Source organism: Megalobrama amblycephala, linkage group LG5, assembly GCF_018812025.1.
Source record: "Megalobrama amblycephala isolate DHTTF-2021 linkage group LG5, ASM1881202v1, whole genome shotgun sequence".
Lineage (NCBI taxonomy): Eukaryota > Metazoa > Chordata > Actinopteri > Cypriniformes > Xenocyprididae > Megalobrama > Megalobrama amblycephala.
The window spans coordinates 5,874,024-5,898,658 of NC_063048.1; the positions used below are offsets into that span (position 1 = coordinate 5,874,024).

General features: G+C 35.9%; 1 protein-coding gene across 6 annotated transcripts in view; it reads left to right on the top strand.

The window, feature by feature from the left end:
* Positions 1 to 35: 35 nt before the first annotated feature.
* slc5a6b (solute carrier family 5 member 6) overlaps positions 36 to 24,635 on the top strand; it is a 32,101-nt gene continuing 7,501 nt past the window's right edge. For 3 of the 6 annotated variants that reach the window (XM_048190455.1, XM_048190457.1, XM_048190458.1), the window contains exons 1-10: positions 36 to 373; positions 6,012 to 6,462; positions 6,612 to 6,677; positions 6,775 to 6,826; positions 6,905 to 6,972; positions 21,680 to 21,834; positions 22,571 to 22,612; positions 23,246 to 23,386; positions 23,862 to 23,991; positions 24,088 to 24,176. In XM_048190455.1, the coding sequence (XP_048046412.1) occupies positions 6,115 to 6,462; positions 6,612 to 6,677; positions 6,775 to 6,826; positions 6,905 to 6,972; positions 21,680 to 21,834; positions 22,571 to 22,612; positions 23,246 to 23,386; positions 23,862 to 23,991; positions 24,088 to 24,176 (1,091 nt within the window). In that variant the 5' untranslated portion in view covers positions 36 to 373; positions 6,012 to 6,114. The remainder of the gene's footprint in view (positions 374 to 6,011; positions 6,463 to 6,611; positions 6,678 to 6,774; positions 6,827 to 6,904; positions 6,973 to 21,679; positions 21,835 to 22,570; positions 22,613 to 23,245; positions 23,387 to 23,861; positions 23,992 to 24,087; positions 24,177 to 24,635) is intronic. The other 3 variants (XM_048190459.1, XM_048190460.1, XM_048190461.1) reach the window with 1 other exon arrangement.

Below are 24,635 nucleotides of genomic sequence, written 5' to 3' on the forward strand. Positions count from 1 at the left end.
GCCACGTAATCTGTGCCCATGAAAACGCTTTATTTTTCCCCCACGTGGTTGAATTTTTTGATTGTAATGCGCATATTATTATTTCACATTATATATAATATTCAAACGTTTTTTGGAAAGCATGTATAGAGAAAGAAAAAAGAAAAAGCATAAATGTGTGTAGTGGGAAACGCTTATTATCAGTGTGGAGATTTAGATAGTAAATTGTAAGGTGCATAGTGTGTTTGTCTGTGACAAAGTGGCTCAGTAACCTTAAGGCGTGATGGCAACTGTAACACTAGGTGGAGTGTATTAGTGCAACACTGACATTCCCTGTCTGGACCCTGAATGACACACATCAAGAAGCTCCAGCTGATCTGACTGACTGCTTTAGGTAAGAACACCTGCATGTCGAACAACATGTACGTCGTTCACCTGTTGTACTTGTGTAGATGAGGAACACTGCATGAACACTGAGGAACACAGCATGCGTCCAACAACTAACTTACAATAACAAGGACGTGAAATTGCACAACCTAATGATAGGTATAACTAGGTAGATCAGTCAGAAATGCTAATATATTTACAATTTTACATGAAATATGGTCCTGGGGAGTGCATCTGGGGTAAAGTTGAAATTGATATCTCTGTTACAACTGCCAGGAACTGTTAACCCTGCAGTGTCCGGTAGGGAAGTGTTTACTATCCCTCATTAACCCCTTGGACCCCTACTTTAAATAAAAAAAATAGATGCTAATACCATGGTACTGTGATATATAACTTGTTTAAATCTTTAGACAGTCTCACTTTGAGATCTGAGGTTGTTAAATGACGCTATACACCTCAATTTAAGCCATTCATCTGTGCAATTTAGGGGATTTTACAGTTAAGACACAAAGACAGGTTATGATAAATGAAGACAAAGTAGTCAAAGTTAAAAAAAAAAAAAAAATGATTGAAGAAAATTATACTGAAGAATAGTTTGCAGTTTCATCAGCTGAAGTCAGCTTCATCACTCACAAGGAGTTCGTAGGCCACCTGCATACATTCACATTTCCATAGCAATTACACTTTACACAAGTCAATAAACTATGTCATTACATCAGGATGAATGATTCTGATTGGGTAAGAAATAGATCAACTTAGAAAACTAGACTGATAAGCAGAAGCACATTATACGGATGACACCAGGACCTAAAAGATGGTAATTTCATCTCACCTGGATGCCAGTTGTTCACAAATTCAGGACCTGTAACTATGGATACTGACAGAAACACAGCTTCTTCAAGGTTGAAATTGGTTGAGCTCATGCTCTAATCAGGATACGTCCCCAAAACATTCAGATAACATGTTCTTTCTCTCAATGAGGGGTTCAGACAATATTCATCATTATTATCTAGTGTTTAAAGATGGAAAAGTAAAATAAATCACTCAAAAGATATACATTGAAGCGGCAGTGAATTCCAGAATCCACAAAATCCATAAAAACATCTTTTTAACAAAAAACAAAAATTGTAATACAGTGCAGATTTTAATTGAGATCCACCAATCAGACAAGGTTCTGTAGACATGGAAGTTAAAATAAATATTATTGATGCTAATTCATTTATGTAATTCACAGTACTTCATGAGATGGAGTAGATCGTTTGCTCTTGATGTCATTATTTTATTCTACAATGTGACATATTTCCAAGAGAAAGAGGATATTCAGTGAGTTAAAATGGAGGCCTGGACTTGATTTTATTAAATGGGAATTGATTAGAATAAAAATATGTATCTATACAACTAATTGGTTGAAATGTAAGGGTTAAAAATCAGAGGAATTGGTAATTAAACCAGATACCAGTGATGTGTAGTAGAATGAGGTTGATTTCGTCTTTTTACAATTTTTCAAATAATTTCTTGCTTCAATTGAAATGTAATGTTGTGATTCATCTCATACCTACTTGGTTTGATTCAAGGCTAAAACCAAGGGCACTAAAAACTGGGCAGTTACTATTGTGCTTTAGTACATAGTAGTATTTTTTATAAAGCCAAAATGAAAAGGAAGTAGCAACAGATCTTTCTTCTTTAATGTAACTATCATCCAAGTGTAACAGATCATTGAGTTAAGGTAGAGTAGGTCTAAGGTAAAGTAGAGGCAGATAAACGTGAACTTGCAGGGCGAGTTTTAAGCAGACTGAACGATTGGAGAAGACGTTGGAGAAGAAATCTTGACTAGAATGAAATGCAAACATAGATGAATCATTCACAAAAACATCTGTAACATGCTTTTGGAAAATAGATAGGTGTGAATTTTCAAATTTTCATTTAATGCAGACTTTAAGCAGACTAAATGACTGGAAAAGTTTGGTGTGTGTCTTTTTCTTCAGAAGGTCTTATGAAATTTTGATTAAAAATTTTGATTAAAAAAAGTTTTTTTTTTTTTTATTAAATATACATGGTTCATGTTAAGTTCTGTAACATGCATTTGGAAAATAGATGAGGTCAAAATGAAACTTATAAGTGGGTCAATGATGTATAAGGATTTTCAACAGACCAATTTTAAAATACAAAAAATAATATCTATTGCAATTATTCAGACATTAAGAATGTTGTGTACACATAAATTCATATAAAAAATTGTTTAAAAATTAAGTGATTTTAGTGTTTTTTTTTTATCTAGATGAATTGGCCATAACCATAAAAAATGTCATGTGGTGCGACCGTGATTTATCTTAAAATCAGTTCATTTCCTCAACATGCTTAACATTTTTTTTTACAAGTTCTCAGTAATTAAAGTGTTTAGAAACCAAGTATTTGCATTTTGTTTGATATTCTGTAAAGAATAACTTATTTTTGCTGTATAACTTCAGAGTTGCCTTCTTAAATGTAGTTAACAGACTTATTTTTCCTGTAAATCGCATAAAACTGATAAAAATGTTTTAAAAACACCATTCACTTAAGCATACTGTATCAGTGATTCATATTTCAGTCACAGAAATTAAATATTTTATTTTTAATTTAATACAGATATTGTTATTATTGGTTTCACCACATGATGAGGACACAAAGACCTTAAATATCATTAAAAATATATTTAAAGAGATCAATAAGCAATCAATTTTATACAAAAATAGATTTAAACCAGATTTTATTACAATTTTATAGAATTTTAATGAACACAGTTTTTATAAACCTTCTTTATATTTAAAAAATCACATCGCAAACATAAGTGCACCATTTCATTTAAGTTGACTTTCATTTAAGTTGAAATTAATTAATACTTTAATTCATCAAGGGCACATTAGGCCTAAACTAATCAAAAGACAGTAAAGACATTTATAATTTTACAAAAGATTCTATTTCAAATAAATGCTGTTCTTTTGAACTGTCTATTCATCAAAGAATCCTGACAAATAAAATATTTTGCAGATTCCACAAAAATATGAACAGTGATAATAATCAGAAATGTTTCTTTGCAGCATATTAGAATGATTTCTGAAGAATCATGTGACACTGAAGACTGGAGTAATGATGCTGAAAATTCAGCTTTGATCACTGGAATACATTTTAGTTTACTATATATTCAGAAAACAGAATATATATATACACTATATATACACAGAAAACAGATATTTTAAATTGTAAATTACATTTCACTCTTCTCCTAACAAGGTGTAACTAATTCTTGCTGCAGGGTCAGAATCAACACAGTGCCTATGGCCAGTGGTTTTTACTTTGCTTGGCATCTGGTAAAATAGATTGAAATAGTTATAAATAAATAAACATTTTTTACTATTTTAATAATTACCAAACTGAAATTACATACTCTATACAATTTTTTTACAATACAAACATAAACTGGCTGAAATATTTTTATAAAATGACCCAAATTGCATAAACATCTATTCTGAATGATACTAAAATAAAGTACTTTATGTATATAAATCATCAATTGAATATAAAAGCACAAAAACTGCCAATCTAGAACATATATCTATCATGGAAAACACTCTGCAGTGGTCGCACCACATGATATTTTCAAATTCAGTCAAAATTTACAGGCACAGAATTGGCCACCTAAACAAAACAAGCTAGCTTTCCACGAAAGGTCACTATGACATTTGTAATAAAAGTATATACAGTGGTGTGAAAAAGTTTTTGCCCCCTTCCTGATTTTTTTTTTTTTTTTTTTTTTTTGCATGTTTGTCACACATTAATGTTTCAGATCATCAAACAAATTTAAATATTAATCAAAGATAACACAAGTTAACAACATGCAGTTTTTAAATGAAGGTTTTTATTATGAAGGGGAAGGGAAAACAAAATCCAAACCCACATGGCCCTGTGTGAAAAAGTGCTTGCCTCAGTTAAGGTCAGTGTTCATGACTCCACCATAAGAAAGAGACTGGGCAAAAATGGCCTGCATGGCAGAGTTTCAAGACGAAAACTGCTGCTGAGCAAAAAGAACATAAAGGCTCGTCTCAGTTTTGCCAGAAAACATCTTGATGATCCCCAAGACATTTGGGAAAATACTCTGTGGACTGACAACACAAAAGTTGAACTTTTTGGAAGGTGTGTGTCCCATTAAATCTGGCGTAAAAGTAACACAGCATTTCAGAAAAAGAACATCATACCAACAGTAAAATATGGTGGTGGTAGTGTGATGGTCTGGTGCTGTTTTGCTGCTTCAGGACCTGGAAGACATGCTGTGATATATGGAACCATGAATTCTGCTGTCTACCAAAAAATCCTGAAGGACAATGTCCAGCCATCTGTTTGTGACCTCAAACTGAAGCAAACTTGGGTTCTGCAGCAGGACAATGATCCAAAACACACCAGCAAGTCCACCTCTGAATGGCTGAAGAAAAACAAAATGAAGACTTTGGAGTGGCCTAGTCAAAGTCCTGACCTCAATCCTATTGAGATGCTGTGGCATGACCTTAAAAAGGCAGTTCATGCTCGAAAACCCTCCAATGTGGCTGGATTACATCAATTCTGCAAAGATGAGTGGGCCAAAATTCCTCCACAGCACCTTTAACAGACTCATTGCAAGTTATCACAAACGCTTGAGTGCAGTTGTTGCTGCTAAGGGTGGCCCAACCAGTTATTAGGTTTAGGGGGCAAGCACTTTTACACAGGGTCATGTGGGTTTGGATTTTGAAATCCAATTCATTTAAAAACTGCATGTTGTGTTTACTTGTGTTATCTTTGATTAATATTTAAATTTGTTTGATGATCTGAAACATTAAAGTGTGACAAACATGCAAAAAAAATAAAAAATCAGGAAGGGGCAAACACTTATTCACACCACTGTATTTGCAGAAATAACTCAATATTCATTGTTTTTTTTTTTTGAGGTCATACCACATGATATCCAAATGTGGTAATTACATACCAGCTGTTAAAAAGGGTATTTTTTACAAATTTAAGTTACAAACCTGCTCGTTGCTTTCATGTGTCCTTCGCAAATTAGTATATGATGCAACTTCCTGTCTTTGAATAGCTTTCAACATGAAAGTCCCAAAGTGGTTGTTTTTTGATAGTCGCACCACATGATATTTCATAAAATGGACATCATCGGACAAAGTTTGTTTGTATATTATTATGGAAATATAAATACGAATGCTTTGCAATTTTGTACAGGATTACAAAACATGTTGGAAATCATGCCAATTAGTGCAGAAAATTAATTTGAATAAATTTAGAGTAATTTCAAAGACATTTCCAAAACAGAAGTTATGGCCGGACGGTCGCACCACATGATATTTTGACACTTTAAATAAGAGAAAATTACAGATAACCCACGTTTTTTTGAAAAGTTAAAGTGAGTACATGCATGGGACAGGTACTACATATCTTTTTATGCATTTAAACCATATTTTAACTGGAAAAAATGCAATCGGACAGAAAATGTAGGCATCACGTCATTGACCCAAGTATGAAATGGTCACCATAAGTTCTAATATCATGCATTTGAAAAATAGATGGCAACTTTAAATGTCAACTCACTAGCATAACATGAAATCATAACCTGAATCTTCTATCAGTGTGTTTCAGGTCGTCATCAGATTTGCAGGCCGATGGCTTTGACCTTTGTCCTGATCATGCAGCGGAGACTCTAATATCACGCTTCATGCCTGCAATCTCAGTATGGATCCATCGGGGCCTAAGTACTTCACTATTATTGATTATGTGATATTTGCGTTGCTGTTGGTGGCCTCCATGTCCATCGGGCTGTACTATGCCTTCACCGGAGGACGCCAGAGCACCACGCAAGAGTTTCTGTTCGCAGACAGGAATATGAAGTGCCTGCCGCTCTCTCTGTCTCTCATGGCCACCTTCCAGTCGGCCGTGGCCGTCATTGGCACGCCGGCTGAAGTCTACGCCAATGGCACACAGTACTGGTTCATTGGCTGCTCTTATATTCTGGGTCTCCTGATACCAGCACACATTTTCATTCCTGTGTTCTACAGACTGCATCTCACCAGTGTTTACCAGGTACAAATATTACAGATATTATTTAGAGACCACCCTGGCAACCCCATAACAACAGCCCGGCAACACTCTAAATGGGTTTTGCACCACTAACATGTTGTTTTGTCAGTGATGCCTTTATTAAACATGCTCACGTCTCATTCACCTTGCAGTATTTGGAGCTGCGCTTCTGTAAAGCCGTCCGTATATGTGGCACTGTTACATTTATTTTTCAGATGGTAAGCCCTCTATTGTGAAATAAAGTTTCCATTTTTGCATAATTAATGCATTAAATGGCTCTTTTGGAGAGAGTTAATGTGTGTGTCCATTTTGCAGGTCATTTATGTGGGTGTTGGCATCTATACACCCGCTCTTGCACTGAATGCAGGTAATGTTGCAATAACTTTCAAATAAATATAGTCATAATTAACATTATTAATGCATGAACATTAATGTCTGTCTCTAGTTACTGGTTTTCATTTATGGGGAGCAGTACTGGCAACTGGGTTGGTCTGCACTGTATATACGGCACTGGTAAGATCTTTTTTAAAATTATTTAAAGTCAACACGATATGAATATTTCCCAACTTACTTGACAGATTACATGCATCTGGTCTTATTGTGCACAGTTCATCAGTGCATGATAAAATGTTTGTCTTTGTAAACTTTCATCAGCTTGCTCTGCATCTAAAACGTTTATATGTTTAAAGGGGCTCTATGTAAGATTTTTACTTTAATAAAGCATAAAAATACCCCAATATGTTTGCAGATATTTAGGAAACATGCCAAGTTCACCTACTTGTTTCTCAGAAAAACATTGCTACAGCCAAATATTCTACTTTTAAAATGTGCGTTCCGTGTCGGAATGTCTGTTTTTGTTGTGGTCCTTGCGAAACCTCGTGCTGCAGTTTAACCAATAGTATTTCGACATCACAGGGTGCCAGTTGGCAGAAAACACCGCGTATTACAACCATGGAAACCAGCAAACGAACTGGGTCAGAGAATCAGGCAATAACGTCAGCTGCGCGTTCTCGCTCTCAGCTTTGTCACGGTGAAGTGACACACACCCGCGCGGGCGCCTCCTCTCTCTCTCTCTCTCTCTCTCGTCTCATTCGCTCCGGTAAATAGTGCTTGTATTGCGCATAATTTTAGTAATTCCCGCAGGTTTCGCGGTCACACCAAAAGCGCGCGCACCACTGAGCGGTGGAGCGGACAAGCCACGAACAGAGACAGAAGTCAAACAGAGTCACAAGTACCAAAACGAGTGGCTTACTGAGCTTAAACTGTCAAATACATACAAAAGTATGTCAAAACCAGCGGCACAGGCAATCTTGGCGAGTACACAGATAAACACTGTCAGATTTTAATCGTTAAATGGCTAAGAAAGTGAACTCATGTTGTGTGTAACAGTATAGACAAATCCGGCGAAACACGGAAGTAAAGCAGCGCCGCCATTACTGCGTGCCTTGCTGCTAAGGAAGTAGCAGAAGTGTGTCTCATACATAGACAGTAAAAGAAATGGACACAGCGACCCCATTGGAACTCAATTGAGACAAGTGAAGCCCATTTTTAGCGATTTTTAGCACTTCCGTTTCTGACGCGCAGACTCAAACTAAGCTTGATGACGTCTGCAACCTGTCTGACAGATGTAAATCTTCTAGTAGCTGTGCGTGAAAACTGCCATCGTTAATCTTGCAGAGACGGCGAGCTTGAGCGGGGAGTTCTTTGGCGTGAGTAAGCAGGAGTAAGTATTCTGATTAATTATTTTGTATAGTATTTTAAAATGTAACGCCAGTACGCCATCTCTCTTGACATCTCCCCGATTGCCTGCGAGCTTCTCCTCCTGTCTGTACGGTAATTTCTCTACTGTGCGACAGAGAGTCGAGTGGTTATGACGCAATCGTTAGCCTATTTTTACAAAAACTGTATCTACGGGGCCATAATGTAACATAGAAGGTAATGGAGCCCTTTATACATTGTCGTGTATCTTTAGAAATAAATAATGGACAAATGGAGTCTTTAAACGCCTCAGATGTAAAGTTATTCACTGTCAAAGTGACGCCAAAATGAATGGGAGTCAATGGGGATGCTAACGCAAGTGAAGTTCTGCTACAAGATGGCGGCACCCGGCCGACTTCAACTTCCGGTCGACTTCCTTGGGCACTGGTCTCATACGTTCTGAAAAGTGAAGCCGCGGGCTCTTTGATCGCCCCCTGGAGGCTGGATGCAGTACAGGTCATAAATCCCGCCCTCTCAATGCAGTCGAATGAGACTTCAGTGAAAACTTAAAAATAAATTATGCTTCAAATAAAACTTTCTGAAAGATGGTTTTGGTCATTTAAGGTAGTTGTTATCACGCTGATATATATTCAATTGTTCGTTTTTGTGATGATTTAGATTTTAGCTAGTAATTTGATGCTATAAAAACGGGGCGTGTCGTCGTGATTCGAAGTTGATTGACAGCTTGTCTGAGGACTGTCGGAGCTTCGAGGGGAGTTTGAAGATGTATTAACTAACTGTTAATTTTCGATTTCTTTGTTATTTAGCACCAACAAAATGAGTTGTTCAGCAGTAAACTGTACTAACTGACCTACAGGATCTGACGGATCACTTAACTTTTTTCTGTAACATTAAATGTGGGCGTTATAAGCTAATTAATAAATGTTATTAGTTAAGATAACACACCTAATGTTAACCATGTCGGGAAAAAGCAGGTGATCGTTATCTGGCAGTTACTTATTATTTTTATGGGTATAAACCCAGCTAACACAGTTACGTTGTGACGACGTAACTGGACCGGACCATATTCGTTGTAGCGACGTACCAAATAACGTTCTAGGGACGTAACTTTGTGATTCCCATATTCGTCGTGGCGACGTTATAGTGGTATGTCTCTGTAACGTGAGGAGTACGTCTCAACGACCAAACTGGTACGTTGTAAAAACGTAACTGGATCGGCTCATATTAGTCGCAGCGACGTTCCAAATAACGTTCTAGGGACGTAACTTTGCGATTCCCATATTCGTCGTGGCGACGTTATGGCGGTACGTCGCTGGAACGTGACAGTAACGTCTTAACGACCAAACTGGCACGTTGTGAAAACGTAACCGGATCGGCTCATATTAGTTGCAACGACGTCCCGAATAACGTTCCAGCGACGTAACTTTGTGATTCCCATATTCGTTGTGGCGACGTTTTAGTGGTACGTTGCTGGAACGTGACAGGTACGTCCTAAAGACCAAAATACCACCTCGACCTTTACTCCGGGGAATGGAAATGTGCACCGTCCATAACCTTGAAATCAATGCAGAACTGATAAACACTTCATTCTCTGCTATAAAACCTTATAATAAATTCTAATTGTTATAGGGAATTGTATTGCTTTGGTTAATACATTTGCAGATCAAAATATGTAGTGGAAACCAATAGAAACCCACATTAAATTCTGACAGAAAATGGCTAGAAACAAACTGCATCCATGAAATCATCAGCATTGTTACTTTGTACAATTACTAAGCCAATACATTTGAATATTACCATGTAACCATGTTTTAACCATGTAAAGTGTTAACACATGAATTCATAAATTGAACACATTCATAGATCAAACAATACAATCAATAAATAAATGTAACCAGTGATTAATATGTTTTATTCTTTTAATTGACAAAGTGTTTTATCATTAGATGGGTATAGTTAAATAATGATTTTATCAATTATATTTATAGATACTCTTATGATTACTACTATCCATAATTTGGCACAAAAATGACAAAGATATGAAAAAGATTCAGCAGATATTTTATTACTTTATTTGCAAAAAATATATATTAAACCATTTCCTAAGTGTCCTGTATGAGGCAGCTGCTACAAATATACTGAGGTAATGTGCTTTAATACTGCTTTACTGCCAGACAATATCACAATTACCAAAGATATACAGTCCTTGAGCTTCTCAAAAGCTAAAAAAAAATCCAGAAGATGACATTCATAAAGAGTAAAAGATATGTACAAAGAACAATATAGAGATTTTTAGCATTTCTTCAAATAATAGTTTGGCCCACCCAAAAATACATGTACAGTTTTTGTTCAAGAAAATGAACATGCAGACTTTGAGGAAGAATTTGAGATCTCTCATTACCGTGTCCTCAGCTGTGTATAACACTCTTGCCAACAGTGTTGTAGAGGTAGATGATGGAGAGCTGTGAGAGAAGAGGAAGAGGGTCTTTCTCAGGTTCTTCTGAGGCAAGGATAGGAGGATGGTCTCTATATATTCACTTTGGATTTTTGCAAACTGGAAGCTAAAAAAAAATATATTATAGTAGTTATTGTAGTCAGGTTTATTGTTTGTTAGAAAGGTATGAGGAAAGCATGTTTAACTTACATGTTCCTCCTCTTCTTCATCCTGAGCTGCACAGTCACCTCGGTCACCACTGCCATCATCATCCTCCTCTGGCAGCTGAAAGGTTGAATTACATTGTTAGAAGTTGCATTTTTACTTTTAAAAGCAGTCTCTTCTACTTACCAAGGCAGCATTTGATGAAAAAATACAGTAAAATAATAATATTGTGAAGTAGTTTTACTTTAATATTCTAAAATAGTTTTACTATTAACTGTTTTCTATTTTAATCTATTTTTAAAAGTAAGTTATTCCTGTGATCAAAGTTGAATTTTCAGCATCATTACTCCAGTCTTCAGTGTCACATGATCCTTCAGAAATCATTCTAATATGATGATTTGATGCTCAAGAACACAAAAATATGAAGCAGCACATTTCAAAAGAAATGTCGAGCATCAATTCAGCATATTAGAATGATCAAAGATCAAGTGGCACTGAAGACTAGAAAAATTATGCCGAAAATTTTTCATCAAAGGAATAAATTAAATTTTGCTACATCTTCCAAATCTCAATATCTTTGATTGGCAGTGTACATTATTACATTTAGATAATAAACAGTGCACAAATTCTCAAAGAACTTACATTAACGATTACTTCAAGCTGGGGACACACTGAACTGAACGACTAGAAGAAACATTCTAAGACTGAAATCAACACACTTAAAAACTGTTTCCTTCGACTGAAGTGGATTTAAATACTTACAGATTATAAAAGACTGAATGCAACTGGCTCTGACTCAACGTGTTTGGGCAAGATCAGTTAATTAGTTTATTTATAATCGGCCTTACAGTCGTTAAGTGTGTCCCTGGCTTTAGTCGTTGTTGCAGCCTCCTCAAAAATACATCTTTCTGTACACGAAAGCAAGAAAAAAATATTTTAAGAAAAAATACAGTAAGGGCATATTTCATGTAGCCTAAATGAATTGCGATTATGAAGTTTTTTTTAAATTTTTGATAGTATTTTGAAATCATTAAAATATGTATATATTGTGAGTTACAACATTATTTGTTTTTATCATGACATGAATTCATGTCGTTCCAAACCTGTTAAGACTTTCGTTCATCTTCAAAACACAAATAAAGATAATTTAATGAAATCTGAGAGCTTTCTGTCCCTCCACTGACAGTCTACACAACTGCCACTTTGATGTTTAAAACAAAAGTTCATACAGATCGTAAATCTAATCTAATGAATATTGAGAGGTTTAGTTCAAATTTTCTGAATAAACTCGATCACTTTATATAATGAACAAATTTAATACACTAGTGAATATACAAAAAGTACAGTTGAGCTTCCATTTATGTTCGCTAATTAATGTTTATATGTAAATAAAAGTCTAAACTCAAACTGTATATTGCATTAAGCGAACAAGTCTCTTTGAAGTTCATGTTCAAATTTGGACTAAACTGCTCCATTCATATGGATAACTTTTACAATCTCTTTATGAACTTTTTGAAGTATCAAAGTGTTAGTTGCATGGTCTGTAAATTGAGGGAGATAACTCTCAGATTTCATTAAAATATCTTCACTTATGTTTCGAAGATGAACAACACATTCTTGCATGTTCGGAATGACATAAGGGTGAGTCATTTTTTTTTTTTCATTTTTGTGTGAACTAACACTTTAGGCAGGCGTACACTTTGTAAGTTCGAAAACTCAGTAGTTTGTGAGCCCTTGCATACAAGTTAGTTAACCCGATAATCATGTCAAAGCAGTTGGTACATTGCACGACTGCACTACACAGCTTTTCTTTGTTTTAAAAACAGACTTAACATTTATCTATTATGGGTCCTAATTAGGAGACGATGAGCACATTAAGCTTTGTGCCATGCTGTTTATATTTATCAAGGAGTAAAAATGCCCCTTTCAACGCCCAAAACAAGAAGCTTGCGGATGAGATGATGAGAGGAAGGAGATTTTGGATTGTATTTGATAGGCAAATTGATTCGAACAGTTTTAATCGAACAGATTTTAAAAAAGCTTTAATCATGCCCTTTCAATCCGAATTAAATGTCAATTGGACCCGGCCAATTCATTTCAACTAATGTGGTTACATGTGACTTTTTATTCCATCTGTGCTACTAGTCTGATTAAAGTCTGATTATTAGAGCCCATGTAAACACAGCTAATGTTGCTGCTATAGCTTCAGATTTAAAAAAGTTATAGGGTTGCCAAGCAGCCTATGTGATGTGATTGTGTATCATTTGAGACTATACAATAGCTGCATTTACATGGACCCTAATAATTAATTTGTAATCGGTGAGGGTGAGTAAATGATGACAGAATTTTCATTTTTGGGTGAACTATCCCTTTAAGTCACATGCACCCATGTCATTCAGAATAAATTTGCCAAATCAGATTTTAAAATTTCATTCTGATTGTAAGGGGTGGTTTAAACCTTTTCTAATCTGTTCGATAGGACATGTAAACACTTGATCAGATTAAAAACTGAAATTTGAAAGTGTAAAGCATGTGTAACCATTGTTGTTGAATGAATGCAGTGTAATAAATGACGGTTGTCATAAAATTTCAAAATGCTTCTGTTTAGTTTTGAGCATTTTTACTGCTTGATAAATATAAACAGCATGGCACATAGCTTCATGTTCTCTGCGTCTCCTAATCAGGACCTGGAATGATAAATATAAAGTCTGCTTTTTGAAACAGAAAAGAAACAATGACAGGATGATGGTTAATATGCACCAACAGCGGGAAAGTCTGTAATTTTGGACAGACAGTGCATTTTAAAATATCAAATCCGATTTCTAAATAAATGTACACATCACCTATATTCAGATTCATCAATCACAATGATTTCTGAATTAAATAAAAAGTGTAAATGTATCAAATAGTAAAATTGCTGACCCCTCAAATTCAGAATTATTAACATCTCCTTGTCTCTGTGAGTAATTGAATTGTGAAATTCAACCCTGTGAATTACTTGTTTGTCCTCCTGAGCCTTTTAAAGGGTTAGTTCACCCAAAAATGAAAATTCTGTCATTTATTACTCACCCTCATGCCGTTTCAGACCCGTAAGACATTAATCTTCAAAACACAAATTAAGATATTTTAGTTGAAATCCGATGGCTCAGTGAGGCCTCCATAGGGAGCAATGGACACTTCCTCTCTCAAGATCCATAAAGGTACTAAAAACATATTTAAATCAGTTCATGTGAGTACAGTGGTTCAATATTAATATTATAAAGCGACAAGAATATTTTTGGAGCGCCAAAAAAAACAAAACAAAATAACGACTTATTTAGTGATGGCCAATTTCAAAACACTGCTTCATGAAGCATCGGAGCACAAATGAATCAGTGTGTCGAATCATGATTCAGATCGCGTGTCAAACTGCCAACGGCTGAAATCACGTGACTTTGGCGCTCCGTACAGCAGATTCGACACACTGATTCATCTGTGCTCCGATGCTTCCTGAAGCATTGTTTTGAAATCGGCCATTGTCAAGTTATCTAGGGATTCTTCTCTGCCACAATGTTTACCCTAACTTGACAAAGGCTTCAACCAACTCTTGAGTGCGCATGGAATAACTCAAAACATCCTTTATCATCGAAGCAATTTATTTTCAGTAACAACTTGATCCTCATTTGCTTTTCTTCACAGGTTAATTCAGATGTTTAACTCAGATGCTTAGTCAGATGTTTAGCTTAATAACCAGTAGCGTCTCAAAGTTGATGAACACATTGTGGCTTTTCCCAACTGTCTTTGACCAAACTCAGCATGTGGTTTCTTCCAAACTCAGTGGCTATATCCATGCATGCTTTAACAACACTTATCCTTTGGTTTTATAACCAGTATTAGCACCAACTTGGGTAAAAGAAGCGCATTCACTGCCAGCAGAGATCCTCTGCACACTGATAATCAAACAGGCACACCTGGTTCTATGTGACATGTGGAGATCCAATGGCCAATCAGCTTCCTTGTTCCTTCCAGGTTGCACTACATGTCCACAACCAATAGTATTCATTCATTTTGATCTCACATCAAACCTCATCTCATCCGATAGATTTCCAGTCTTTATTTAACAATAATGAATAAAATTTTTTCCCTTAGAATTTCAAGTTTAACTTAACAGCCATCACTAAATAATTCGTTATTTAGTTTTTTTGGTGCTCCAAAAATATTCTTGTCACTTTATAATATTAATATTGAACCACTGTACTCACATGAACCGATTTAAATATGTTTTTAGTACATTAATGGATCTTGAGAGAGGAAATGTCCATTGCTCCCTATGGAGGCCTCACTGAGCCATCGGATTTCAACTAAAATATCTTAAATTGTGTTCTGAAGATTAACAAAGGTCTTACGGGTGTGGAACGACATGAGGGTAAGTAATAAATGACAGAATTTTCATTTTTGGGAGAACTAACCCTTTAACGAGAAGGCTGCTTTTATGGCTGGATGCTGATTGACACATCTTTTGACCATGTTCTCACATCCAGGACAACAAAATGATCAAGCAGACCTGAAACAAATTACCATGATTGAAATCACTTTAAATCCATTTAGTCTTACCTAAGTGATATTGGAAAAGTGAGGCATAGTTGTTCACCCAGTATACGCTGCTTCTCCTGGAACATGGTCTGCATGATGAATGATCTCTTGATCCTGGACCCGTGCAGTCCACCTGGAGATTATCTGAATGATATGTGGTTGTATATAAAGGGCAATTAATGACTGAACGTTACATACATACCGATAGCAGCACCATTAGTCCAGGACCTTATAAATATCTACTGGTACTGAACAAGTCAGAAACTAATTTAATACCCACCCCTGCTTATAATCATTGTTGTCTTGTTGTTGCTGCACAGGCTGTCTCTCCTCCAGCTGCTGAAAATAAAAAGTATGTTAGATTTCTTAGAATGAATAGACTCACACATAACGTTCACATTAAACCAGTAAGTGGCGACAAACGAGAATATTTTGTTATAAACAACTCTAAATCATTGATTTGGCTGCTTTACTGGCTGTCATTACAAAGAATTTAAGTAAACAAATCGTTAAGTAATTAACCGTGTCTGATTTTATTGAATTTTCAATATGGTTCATATGAGCTTCAAGGAGGCCAGGCAGGGTCTAAAATTAAAAAACACTTTACTACAGTTGCCGTTTAACGAATATAAGTGATTATTTTGCCGTTTAGAGCATTAAACAGTGAACGTTACACTTAAAATAACTAAAATAAGAATATAAAACTGCGTCTCAGATAATTTTAACATTAACGCTAAGTTACCTCAGACCGCCTCACGGGGACAGCGCTCGTGCGCACATTAACCAAACGTAATTTATTTATGAAATACATTTAGAAAACCCAAAACACTGCACTAACATTACTCATCACAAGTGATATTTAGTGTCACATGGGCAAAAACGATGAATAAAAGCAGTACCTTAAGGGCTTACCTTTTACTCCGTGTCCGTCTGCTGGAAGTCGACCGTTACAGAACAAAATGATGCGCATGCGCAGTACTCAAGATTCTCCGAAAGTCCGTTAGACTTGCTCATTTAAAATTTCGAATTTGTCTCGCGCGTGCCCCATCCAATAAATCTCCTTCATTCACAAACACAACATATAATATATAAACATGTCCATAACTTTTGGCGCTCTAACGGTTAAACAGAACGGCATGCATCTTGCGGAAGAACATTGTAGCCGGAGCTACTTCTCCGTTTATGTCTATGACGAATCACGCAGGTATTTGTGCTACTCCGCAGCGGTTCCTACCAGACTGGTCTAAAATAGTCCGAATATTAAACACTTATCTAGGTGTACCATAATGATTCAGGGTACAACAAAAACACGGTTTGGAAAATGTATTCATGTTGTACATTCCCATTGTATAATTTTTGTACATTTTGAACACAAAAAGTTACATATCTGGAAAGTTATCAGGAGACCAATGGACCACGTCGCTACAACGTTCTCCGTGGGATTAACCAGCGACGTCTTTTGAGGACGTGCCCGCGACGTTTCTGGAACGTTAGCCAAGATTCTTAAAAAAAATAAAAAAAAAAATTAAAAAAAAAATAAAAAAAAAGGAACTTTACCACGACGTCCTCACAACGTTATCATTCAGTAAACCTCTTGTTCACAAACATATGAATAATCACAATTTATTAAGTAAATGTTAGGTAGTTTTGCTGGCAAATATTTTATGAATATGTTTAGTAGGCTATTAGGTATATCTCAAATATAAATAAAACTATGTCGATTCGTTTAAAAAGCTTGAATCAATTAAATTTACTCATAATATCCAAATGCCATATTAACAAACATAATGTTGGCTTAATGCAATATCTGGAAAGTTATCAGGAGACCTGTGGACCACGTCGCTACAACGTTCTCCGTGGTATTAACCAGCGACGTCTTTTGAGGACGTGCCCGCGACGTTTCTGGAACGTTAGCCAAGATTCTAAAAAATGGAACATTACCACGACGTCCTCACAACGTTGTCATAAAGTAATGTCACGCTGACCAAATGACGACTAACTGACGACGTCGTCACAACGTACTGTGTTTGCTGGGAAATAATAATTAGCAGGACAAAACTAATGATAGCTTACTCTAATTACAGCAATCGATCTCCTGTAACGTTAGTTGAACTTGATTTAAAATGGCAGGACCGTTTCTGGCGATTTAGAGTTGTTTCTAGTGGCATATTATATTGATTTTATCTACTGAATTTGCTGTTTCAAAAATATTATTGCTCTAGAAACAGAATAGCCTATTATTTTATAGGTAGACTTTTAAATTGTGTATAATTTTTATAGTCTATTTAAAATACATGAATGATGACGCAGTCGTCTGGGCGGAAGTTTGATATCGCGACTCCGCCTCCGGCTCCACGACGATTCCTTCTGCGCATGCCCAGGCTCCAAACTTTTTTTTTTTTTTGACGTATTGCGTAACGTGTCAGCGCCCATTCATCAGCCCATTTTGGCTTCAGTTCAATACAATGGAAGGAAGCGGCGTCGCGTCGTCCATCTTTTTTTTTTACAGTCTATGTGTTGGTCCCGTAGGCTGTAGCAGATGTTAGCTATATAGTTTTTTAGTACCTATGCTGTCCAGTGATGCCGGGCAGAGCGTGTTGTGTGGTTGGTTGTTTTAACAACAGCACAAAACTACAGGCCTGGAATAAAACCGTTTGTGTAATCCACGAAGCTTTGTTGCACATTGACTGCCCATGTTTACGGCCATACGGATTGCACAGAGTTCCTGGTCGAGCGGAGGACCAAGATGTGCGTCAAAAGTGGATGAAACACATAACCGAGATGGCTCATCGCATGCCAGATGATTAATAAAATAATCTTGAATACCTATAAGAACATGTATTTTATTGCTACAACTGGTCGTGGCGCATCCTTAAAAATATTTTGGTTTGCCGTAACAGCCAAAAAAAAAAAAAAAAAAGGTCGGTAGGTCGTAAAAAATGTAAAAAAAAAAAAAAAACGTTTTTATTGCATCACATTAAGTGTATTGTGATTGTCAAAACATTTTAGTAACTAAGCTGAATTTTATTAGGTTTAGTGACGTTACAATGTTTACATGGTAGGCTACAATTTCTGGTAAGCTACACTTTTTTATTATTTTTATTCAATTATTATTTAATTATTATTGTGATTTGATATTACTCATTTGGATAAATATTAGCTAGGCTACACAAGGTAGGCATTAATTTTTCTCAAGAAAAAAACAACTCACCTAACTTAATGCTGTAAACATACAGTATTATTTAAAAATAACAATTTAAATATAATGCATTTTTTATTATAATAACAACTTTATTTAATGCTATAAGTAAAAATATAATAAAGATGTAATACAGTACACATATCAGCCAAAACAGGTTCTGTGTGAGGAGCTGCTAGCTGACAGCATTCGGTCATTTCTGAGAGATTTACCTCAGACGAAGGTAAGTGTGAATACATAAATCCATTTTGAAAAACATGTTTACAAGAACATAACATTATACGTCGTTTGATGTTGTAATATTTTTTAATCTGTATTTCTAGCATGTCACATTTACAAGCACCAAAACGGTATTTATTGTTTGAATTTCGTAATAAAATTGACAGAATCTGAGAGCTGAGATTTTTTTCTATCATAAGTAACCTGCTCTGTCTAGTCTGTCGGTCTCTGTGTCCTCTTTACTTCGCGATTTTTCTGTGCGTGAGAAAATGGATGTGTGGCGTGAGAGCGTGAGAAAAGCGTCAATTGCGTGTGTCTCACATTTTATTGCATTTGTATTAGCTGTTTGAAGAGTAAAAAAAAATCCGTGGGTCTTAACGCAATTACAATCGGCAAGTCGGTCGGACTAAAAGGGGAAAAAATAATTAATTGGGTCGGTCCTAAATTGACAGGGTCGGTCGGGTTATGGCAAACAAGAATATTTTTAAGGATGGCCTAATAATTATTTGAAACTTAAGCTTGTGAACATATTAGCAACACAGCTAGTAATGACAGCGTTCGGTTTTATTGTTGTCATCAATTAATACACTTCTTCATTACATTACATTACATTATTACATTATGTTGTCAATAAATTACCTTTATCGGTAAGTTTTGGCCACTGCCTGACATCATCTACGTTACCCATGTTCCCTTTCACCAGACATTTTCTTTAATGAGCAGGATGAACTTTAATTGAAATGTCATTAGAGGGCACCGGCAAGGCAAGTGTCACACCGTCACACTTCGCAGGCACGCAGTAATGGCGGCAGGCAAGATGGCGGCGCCCATAGAGTTCCGCGGCGGATTTGTGTATTGGGTCCGTTGAACACCGTTCATAAACTCTTAAAGGGACAGCAGTCCAATATTCCTGCTGCTGTCTGTCATGTTAATCAAAGAACAAAAGACAAAGACACTTTCTGCTCTTGACTGAATACGTTGTATAACTTTAATGGTAAGAATTATTTGCAATAAAGACTACATAAATTAAGGTAACCAATGCAAAATAACACAATGTGTTATTTTACATTTGATTACTTTAATTTCTGTAGTATTTCTTACCTGAATAAAAACCCAGTTAACCCAAAAAACTTAGTTTCATAGCTCTCTTTATTCTATTGCATTTATTTGAGCTGTTTATATTTTATTACTGACTTTTATTTGTTTTGTTTTTTTAATGAAAATAAAACTCTGCATTGAAGAAAAGTAGATTTTTGTTTATGTTGTCATTTATAGATTAAAATCGTAATCGGCAAAAAATAGGGATCGGCCGATCACACTAACAAAAAATCAGAAATCGGAATCAGCCAAGAAAATTGCAATTGGTGCATCTCTACTAAAAAGTCTCTGAATCCATCTAAATATCTCTATGAACAACAGCATATCAAAACAGATAAATCAACTCATCAGCTTACAGTGTTTAAGTCTCCTCAGCTTTCATTGTCAATTGCGCTCCCTATTGTTGCTGGCAACCATATGCTGTAAAAGCTGGCAACCCGTGTCTTTGAACGAGGGGGCGGGCCAAACAATAATTTGAATTTGGACTGCAGTACCTATTTTGAACACTGGGTGTCATTATTCCATAGAGCCCCTTTAAAATCGTTATGTATATGTTTTTCCCCACTCAGTTAAAACTGCAGAACTTTGATAATAAAGCTAAGCATTTAAATATAATCTAAATAAGACATATTATTGGGAGATATATGACAGCTGATATTTATCTGCATTTTATGTAAGTAGTCTGCTATATTATCTCATTGATTTACATTACAAGCTATCCGAATTTCATCTTACTTTTGTCTTTTTCCCCTCTAATAAAAATTATTTTGGTGACACTTTACAATAAGGTCCCATTAGTTAATGTAATTAATACAATAATGAGCAACATATTTGTTACAGTATTCATTTTTTGTTAACATTAATTTCTATTGTCAGCTCAAGTCCATTAACAGATACAGCTTTTGATTTTAACAATGTATTAGTAAATGTTGAAATTAACTAAGATGAATAAATTGTTAACTAATGTTAACACATGGAACCTTATTGTAAAGAGTTACCTATATTATTTTTAATAATACAAAATATTTTTTTTTTTCTGCCTGTTATTTATTTCACATGTCAGGCTGCTCAGGGTTAAAGGGTTGGTTTACCCAAAAAGGACATTTCTGTCATTAATTACTCACTCTCATGTCGTCCCACACCCATAAGACCTTTGTGCATCTTCAGAACACAAATTAAGATATTTTTGATGTTTCCATTGTATAGACAGTGCAGGCTTCCAGGTTCTGCATCAGAACGCTGTCTTAGTATTGGCCAACGCTGTTCATGTGAGCAGCACGAGGCATGCATGCGATGCTGACGCAAGAGCCGGCCAATAATGAGTCTGCGGTCTGATGCAGAACCTGGAAGTACTGAACGTAAACAGCATAAGAGAATGACACGGAGAAGATTATTGTTGAACAAAGTCGTTATTTTTGTTTTATTTTTGTGCACAAAAAGTATTCTCGTCGCTTCATAAAATTAAGGTTGAACCACTTTAGTCACATGAACTGTTTTAAATACATCTTTAGTAGCTTTCTGGACCTTGAATGTGGTAATTTTGTTGTTTTCTATGGGGGATAAAAAAAAAAAAACCTTGGATTTCATCAAAAATATCTTAATTTGTGTTCTGAAGATGAATGAAGGTCTTACGGGTGTGGAATAACATTAAGGTGAGTAATTAATGACAGAAATTTCATTTTTGGGTGAACTAACCCTTTAAATATCTTTAAAAGTAAAACTGGCTACAAATGTCAACCCATTTCAATTTGCTTGTTTGTTTTGATGGTCTCAAAGAAGTTGTAATTATTTTTGCATGTTTTTCCTCCTGGTAGGGTGGGCTGAAGGCAGTGGTCTGGACCGATGTTTTCCAGACAGTAGTCATGTTTACTGGTCAGCTGGCCGTCATCATTGTGGGCGTTCAGCAGGCTGGTGGTCCGTCTGAAGTCTGGGTTAAAGTCAGAGACGGTGGACGCATCTCTGGAATCGAGTATGTTCACTTTAACTGGTTTGGTGTGGCACAGCACACCAAAGTTGCTCCAGGGAGAGTCATTATGGATAAATGCGTCTATTAAATCAGGGGTGTTCAAACTTTTTTTTTTAGCCAGGGCCCCCTAAATATGATGATGATGATGATCCTCTTTAGAGGTTAGGCAGCTGTACTGTATAAAGTCCATTTATATTTAATATTTCAAAATATTTAGTGTGTCTAAATGTCCACAATTAAAATATTATTAAAGGGATAGTTCACCCAAAAATGAAAATTCTGACCTCATTTACTCGCCCTCAAGTTGTTCCAAACCTGTATGAGTTTATTTCTTCTGCTGAACACAAAACAAGATTTTTCGAAGAATGTCAGTAACAAAAGTTGATGAGCCCCATTGACTTCCATAGTATTTATTTTTCCATACTATGAAAGTCAATTGGGTCCATGAACTGTTTGATTTATCAATTATCTAAATCTTCAAAATATCTTTTGTGTACAGGAGAAGAAAGAAATTCATACAGGTTTGGAACAACTTGAGGGTGAGTAATTAATTACAGAATTTTTATTTTTGGGTGAACTATCCCTGCAGATTTGTTTTGTTATTTTCTAATGATAAAAATAATTAAAGTGTTTTAATAAATATAATAATAAATGAAACCTGAAATAATATAAAATTTGGTTAATGTATTTAAAATTATTACATTAATTTAATGTGTTAACTTTTTTACATCCCTAATAGTGGTGTAATGGTACACAGAAGTCACGGTTCGATACGAGTTCGGTACGTTTCCATGTACGGGTTTGTTTTTATTTGTGTACACTCTACACCTGTAAATGTATTTTGTAAAATAAAGAAAACAAACAGGATTCGGCTTTCTGCCATCCTGGGTTCCTTTCAGTGCAGCTTGTGGAGCGTGTCACAAAAATGATTCGAAACTCAGCGTATAGGCTACTAGCAAGCTCTTGCGTGCAATCTGAACTTTTGTTTTGGGTTGGTGCATAGATTTTCTCTTCTTCTTCTGCTCTTTTTCTTGTTGTGCCGGTTAGAAAACAGCATTACTGCATGCGCCCCCTTCTGGATTGGAGTGTGGATCGCTTGTGACTGACTGTATTTGTCGTCTGACTGTATGCACCGAACCGTGACGGCTCGGGTCAAATACATGTACCGTTACACCCCTAATCCCTAACAAATATGTTTTCTAATTATGACTTCTCACTTTTTAATACTAAGTTTTGACCTTGAGAAATTTCTTTTGACTGCCTCAGGACATCAGTTGTGAAATGAACAAACCTCTAATTCTAAGTATTAAATCTGGGCATGTAACTCATCCTGTACTGTTTGTGCTACAGACATGAAGGATATTGTGTTGATACTCAAAGTCATTTCTCCAGTTGACTGACTCTGTCTGTTCAGCCTGAATCCTGACCCAACGGTGAGACACACGTTCTGGACGTTAGGTGTTGGGGGTGTGTTCCTCATGCTGTCTCTTTATGGAGTGAACCAGGCTCAGGTTCAGAGGTACCTCAGTTCTCGTACGGAGAAAGAAGCCGTCATGTAAGCGTTCCTTTTACCTACGTACACAGCAAAATCCCCAGAGTTAAATCAACACTGCTCAGATTACATATGGTCCCTCTCTATATAGTGTTAAAGTAACACTGAAGCAGAGTTAAAGTTAATGAGATTAATTAAGTTATGATTGAGCATTAGTGATGAGCACCTGCTGTTAACAAGCAGAATTACTGAAGAGAAACACAATAACTACAAATGACTTCCAGCCACAGCCTTAGATTAAATCAACTGAAGATAAAAGACATTAAATCTCTCAAGATCTGATTAAACAACTCCACAAACAGCATATTATCATCATAATTAACTTTAACTCTGCTTCAGTGTTATTTAAACTCTTGTGTAGAGAGGGACCGTATGTTCTCTGAGCAGAGTTGATTTAACTCGGGGGATTTTGCTGTGTACAGACCCCAAAACCTCTCAGATGAACTTTAGAGCTGTACTTCTTACAATTCTCGTGCAGGTCCTGCTATATGGTGTTTCCGTGTCTTCAGGTGGCTTTGATGCTCAGTTGTCTCATGGGGCTGGTCATGTACGCTTGCTACGGAAACAACAGCCCTTTAGAACAGCAGTACATCAAATCCAAAGACCAGGTTAGCAGCACCAAACTAGTACCAGATTTACAATGATCTTATACATGTGCCTGTATATATAGCTCCTGATAAGAATAATGTTCTTTGATTTTACAGATGGTGCTCTACTTTGTCATGGACATGTTACAAAACTTCCCTGGACTTCCTGGATTGTTTGTGGCGTGTTTGTTTAGCGCATCTCTCAGGTAACAGCCTGATGATTGAGGAAATCCTATTTCACAGATCATATTTCAGTAAAAGCAAAATGACTGTATTGTAGCAAGACTGTAATAGTAATCTTCAATGATTTTAGAAAACAACTGTCATAAAAGTAGTCAAAATGTCCCCAAAAATGAATGATATGCAACATGATCTGCTAATTGCATAAATATTAAAATGTTGTTTATTCCTGAGGTGCAAAGCTGAATTTTCAGCATCATTCCTCCAGTCTTCAGTGTCACATGATCCTTCAGAAATCATTCTAATATGATGCTTTGCTGCTCAAGAAACATTTATTATTATTATCATCAGTGTTGAAAACAGTTGTGCTGCTTTGTTTTTGTGGACACTAAAGAGTTTTTTAGGATTCTTTGATGAATAGAAAGTTCAAAAGAAAATAATTTATTTGAAATAGAAACAAATGTCTACTGTCACTTTTGATCAAT